General features: G+C 35.2%; 2 protein-coding genes across 2 annotated transcripts in view; one reads left to right on the plus strand and one right to left on the minus strand.

Moving 5' to 3' along the window:
* The window catches only part of LOC108688865 (monocarboxylate transporter 12), a 5,542-nt gene extending 1,223 nt beyond the window's left edge, over positions 1–4,319 (plus strand). The window contains exons 2-7 of the mRNA XM_018195377.1: positions 305–570; positions 739–882; positions 1,031–1,329; positions 1,607–2,268; positions 2,709–2,929; positions 4,064–4,319. Of these exons, the coding sequence (XP_018050866.1) occupies positions 305–570; positions 739–882; positions 1,031–1,329; positions 1,607–2,268; positions 2,709–2,929; positions 4,064–4,242 (1,771 nt within the window). The 3' untranslated portion in view covers positions 4,243–4,319. The remainder of the gene's footprint in view (positions 1–304; positions 571–738; positions 883–1,030; positions 1,330–1,606; positions 2,269–2,708; positions 2,930–4,063) is intronic.
* A 1,030-nt stretch (positions 4,320–5,349) lies between these two features.
* Positions 5,350–5,886, minus strand: part of LOC108688538 (UPF0547 protein C16orf87-like) — a 2,071-nt gene continuing 1,534 nt past the window's right edge. The window contains exon 4 of the mRNA XM_018194842.1: positions 5,350–5,449. Coding sequence (XP_018050331.1) covers positions 5,350–5,449 — 100 coding nt within the window. The remainder of the gene's footprint in view (positions 5,450–5,886) is intronic.

Here is a 5,886-nt window from a genome sequence, read left to right on the forward strand (position 1 = left end):
AACAGTTAAACATACGTTTAACTTCAGTTTGTGCATTAAATTATGCTAATTCATTTGTTATACGTTATAGACACGATTCCTCTCATGAGTAAAATTTACATTACATATTGTTTCTGTTTTGTAAATTATTATTATAATCTTTCAACTTTTCTCAGCAGCTTTCAAATATGTTAAGATTAAAAAAAGAAAAATAGAAATTGTCGCATTCGATGAGATTTATTGTACGGCATAGTCGAGGGTTTTGCATTTGTCAAATCTACACGTAATTATTCGCTTATATAATAACAGCTAAATGCTAATCCAGATCTGTGAGGTATGCAGCTCCGAAAAGAAGAAAATCCCGGCAAAGGAACGAGACCAAGAAACCTCGGAACACCACGTACGTCCCTTTGGATGGTGGTTACGGTTGGGTGGTGGTATTCGGCGCCTTCTTCGTACAGTTCTGGGTGGCCGGATTGGTCAAGTCCTATGGTGTACTGTATGTTGAGGTCATGGAGACTTTCAAGGACTCATCAGCCTCGGTCGCGTCTTGGATACCAGCGATTCTGACGTGCCTATGTTTAGCGCTTGGTAAGTCATCGTTCAAGCTTCTCTGCCTCCGTGACCTCAGTTTCTCGGGGGGGGGGGGGAAAGGAGCGTAAGTCACGTACGCCTATGATCCGTCATTAGCTGACCTTGTCCGTTTGCGTCGATATAATATTTAATCGAGGCGCGCTAAATCGATATTTCGTTTCGCAGCTCCTGTAACGAGTATGCTCTGCCAGAAGTATAGCTGTCGAACGGTGGTTTTCGTGGGAGGACTTTTCTGCGCTCTAGGACTTACAACTAGTTATTTTGCCACGCGATTAATACACCTCTTTTTTACATTTGGAGTGCTGACAGGTTTGTAAAATTTGAATTTCAATCTTGTGACCTGATTCTTCCATATCAGTCCTTCATATATATATCTTACACGTTACGTCTTTCGCATCGCCGGGCAGTTCCAATATCGCATTTTACTGAAGAAGCAAAGTTAAAAGTGTCTTTGCAGGTATTGGCGGTGGCTTATCGACGACTCCAGGTATAATCCTGGTATCGCAGTACTTCGACAAACACCGCGCTTTGGCAAATGGGATCTGCGTGTCCGGCACTGCCGCGGGTAGCTTCGTATTCCCGCTTCTGATTGAATTTCTGGTGAAAGACTTCGGCTTTCACGGCACAATATTGCTATTAGGCGGTTGCATGCTGCACGTATGTGTCAGTGCGACATTGTACCGACCACTGGATGAAAATTATGCTCCTGAGGAAGACGTCTCAGTGGAGAAGATCGAGAAGGAACTGAAAGATCAGGTATACAATCGAATGCTCAACTGATATATGTTATATATATATATATATTTACTATTAATATTAATATTAATATTTATATATGTATACATGCAAATTATTTTATTTATTTATAAAATATGTAATTAAATATATTTTCTTTATAAAATATTGCAAACGACTCATTCTGTTTAAACAGATATACTCTCCGTGTAACAATAATTAAGCAATATCGGCTGTAAAGATTCAATAACAATTTAATAGTAATATTCATCGGCTGTCTTTCTTACTATATCTCTAGGATCAGGACAAATCAAAGCAACAAAAATTGGAATTATTGTTTGCCAATGATCCAACTGCCCGACACAACATGCTGAATGAATTGTTCCACCAGAACAGCGGCGTGGTGGCAGTCGAGCTGACAGACAGTGACGAGGAGAAGGATGTGATGGGCGAGGGTCTCCGCATGAAGCCTATTTCCAAGATTCGTAGCTCCAGTATCCTGCACAGCGTGGAAGATCTGTCTACGGACTCGACATGCGTGTACAAGGCCGCCAGATCGTCGCTCAGATCATTAAAGTCGTCTGTGACAGCGATGGGGCCGCCGGAGCAACAACAGCAACAGCCGCCTCCATCGCCGCCGAACAGGATTCCGTCCTTGTCGCTGACATCGTCGACGGAATCTAAGATCACGTTCATGCAGAGATTGACGCGCTATCTCGACTTATCGCTGCTGAAGAATCCGCAATTCATCATGATGTGCTTCTCCGTCAGCTTGATGTCCACTGGTAGCCCGTACATGCTGTACTATCTACCGGCGTACGTCCACGCCGCTGGATACACGAAATCGGAAGCCGGCTATCTAGTGGCCATCTCCGCCGTGCTCGATTTGTGCGGCAGACTCGGTCTTGGCTGGCTCTCGGATCTCAAGCTGTTCGATCGGCGGAAAGGATATATTGGCAGGTGAGCGTTCTCTCGTATGCATTCTCTCGTATAACACACATCTCGAGCTCTACAAGATTTCAGAATTCAATTCGTATTAATCGTAAGATAACCGAGACGCGTTAGATGGAGAAAAAGAGACACAGTTAATTATCATTAAAACTTATAATTACATCTGTATTCTTGATGATAAATAAATTATGAAAATCGACTCCAGAAAATATTTATGAATCGCTTCTATTCGCTTCACGCGCGATACTTAGAGACTGCAATTTAAGGAGATATTTTAGGATCCTGAGAGATATTCTGGAATATCATCGGTTTAGATATTTAATGAATGAACAATTAGTTATCTCAATATAATATTCGCTTTCAATATCTTCAGGTGGATGCTTTCAGAGACGATGAAACGAAAGTATATAGCAACTATTGAATTATTAAATCTTTTTTCCATTGAGTAGCGTGGTCGGTGCTGGCGTGGCGGTCTTGGCAATTCCGATGGCTCACTCCTTTTATGTGCTGGCGTGTTCCGTTGGCATGTACGGGTTGTGCCTAGGCTGTTGGTTCCTCCTAGTTCCCGTCCTGCTCGCCGATCAATACGGCACCGACAAAATATCGTCCAGCTACGGTCTCGTGAGGATGTTCCAGAGCTTTGGAGCGATTTCCATTCCACCTCTCGCAGGTAACCACGTTCACTTTCTTGCTCCGAAACCGTACGCTGCAATCTCTCAAACGCTGCATTTCTCAAAGGCAGCAAATGCTCTTTAATTCAGATCGAGCTGATTCCCTTTTTCTTGTCTTCCCTTTAATTTGATCGACTTTTTTGTGAATGTGTGACTATAGAAAAGTACACGCGTGCGACTCACTCCAGAGACAATAGAGAAAATATTGAGCCACGTATTGCACTATATATTGCATTAATTATATCCGCATAATTACGTCTAAGAGTGCGGAGATAAAAATATAAAATCTGTACGCGCTCACACGTATACATAATATATTGCCAGGGTTGTTCTTTGTTTCAACCATCGCTGGTCTCTCTTGCAGGATTATTTTTTTCTAATAAGTAAATAGCGATCGATGTGTGCAATACAGGATAAAAATTGAGTTTTTTTTTGTCAAGGAATATCTAATAATTTTTATGAATAATTATACATCTTTTGAATGACGTTCATAATCGCCTTTTTTAATTGTTTTGATATTATTATCTTTGGAGATTATTATTTACGTTTTTTCAATTTGTTTTTTTATGTATTTGTCCAGATTTTTATTTAAATTATGTTAATTCTATGTTGATATATTTTTTATCTTGATAAACTTGTACGTTATGGTTACAAATTAATTGCTCAGATGATTTTATAAAATAGATAAAATAGAATAATAAAATACTGCAACCATCACTAATTTGAAATCGATTTTTCTTTAGAGAAAATGTCAAGTCATTAATAGTGTTTGAGTTATATAAAGGATTATAATTATTATGTAATGTTAAGAAGATGTTACATATGATAGATAATATTTTCGCAAATTCTGAATTTCATAAATAAAAATAAATAGCGAAACAAATACGATGATAAATTACAATTTATAAGTTTTATAAAAAAAAATGGATTGCACACATTAAAATATTTACGAGAATATTTCTAAAGCGTACTTGAATTTACACGCATATACTTAAATTGATGTATTTATTTATTTACATGCAATTCGTTTTGTTCTTTCTAGCAATATAATTACATACTTCTAATGAATTCTTATTGATTTTGATTGCTATATATTATATTGATTATATTGATAATAATTGATATTATTCCAGGTTATCTTCGCGATGTAACTGGAAGCTACACTGTATGTTTTTTGTGTATGGGTACGTGTATGGTCATAGGGGGTTTACCTCTGCTTTTGGTTTTCAATGAGAACCAAACAAATCCAACAAAGCTGCCCGTGAACGCTGAGAATAACAATCGTCAAGGGGATACTACCATAAAAGGATAAATTATTTTGAAAATGTGATCGTTGACTATAAAGTGATTTAACGTGTAATAGGAAAATAAATAAATCGTAACAGTTGTCACAAAAAAGAACATATTAATGCTTACTGAATATCTCCAAGATGGATTCCCTGTCATTTTTATATATTGAGACGGAATATCTTTATTATATTATAGATAAATTCATGAAATAGAAACTTATATATTCATGTTTTATTTATTCATTTTATTCTCAAATTATTTCCAACATGATCTGATCTCTCTTATATTTCAATATTTTCAATACATTCATTCTGTCAAGTATTCTTTCAAATAAATTTAATTCGGTGAGAGTTTTAAATTATGTATGTTTTGTGAATGTATAAATAATAATATTCATGAGTACATATATCTTACGAATCTTAATAAACATATAATACAATCTCCAAGAAGTTTCCTTATCCTGTTTTTATTATTTACATTTTACATATTACAATTATATACAAAATTTTTTATTAATTTAATATCCATTGAACATTATTTATATGTATGAAAAGATGATTATTACATAAAAAATAAATTAATTCAAATGGATATATGAATATATTTAAAAAACGATGATAAATAATCTATCATATAAAATCTTTACAACATCAATCTAGAATATAAATTTTTATTTAAATCTAAATATGTACATGTTAAGTCATGATGTTTACATATTTCTTTTTTTTAATCTTTAAATTGCTGTGTGTGTATATATGTATATATGCACACACCAATATATGCGTGTAATATGTACATAAAGTGAATCATGAGTATATTTAAAAATTTCATAAGCATGTTCTGGATAAAAAAGAAAAATATTTCTATGAACATTAGGTTACAAATGCCTTGAAATAATGGACAAAAATAAGTTCGAAATTTTATACACACACACACACACGCGCGCGCGCGCGCGCGCGCGCACGCACACACACACATACACACACAAACACACACACACACAACACGCACGCACGCACACACAAATTCCTATTAGATATATATATAATAGATGTATATAATTTCTATACGAATAATCTCGAAAAATTTTATTTACTAGAATATAAAGTCTTTATTTGCATTCGAAGCGCTATATGTGGCAGTCTGATTGCGAGATTATCTGAGATAATTTGATGCAATGATTGTCCAGTATTATCCATAATCTCCTTATCAGAATTCTAAGAATAATTCTGAGAATCAGACATATATTTAGCGCTAAATGTAAAATACAAATATTAATAGGATGTAATCTAGAGTTACAAGTTTACACATTTTATAAACAGAATCTTGACATCACAATTCTCAATCACAATAAAAAAAATGATCCATAAGGATGCTATGAAAAATTACATCAATCAGAGATTTTTATGGCAGTTATTTCTTTATAGAGAAAATTTCTTTATAGACTAAATTCGATGTAAATTCGGTAACTTCAATTTTTAATATCATAGAGGACCAATGTACGTAGTGTATTGTACTGTATAACTGTTTCATTTGCATCTCACCATTGTGCAATCCAGAGATGTGGTAGTGTTTCTGAAACTCTACGCCAGTAGATAGTGTCTCTGAACTCTTAATGCACTGATAAGATAATCACTAATGGTCATTGAGATCGTCAAAGATATAT

This window comes from Atta colombica, unplaced genomic scaffold (assembly GCF_001594045.1).
Source record: "Atta colombica isolate Treedump-2 unplaced genomic scaffold, Acol1.0 scaffold105, whole genome shotgun sequence".
NCBI classification, from domain to species: Eukaryota; Metazoa; Arthropoda; class Insecta; order Hymenoptera; family Formicidae; genus Atta; species Atta colombica.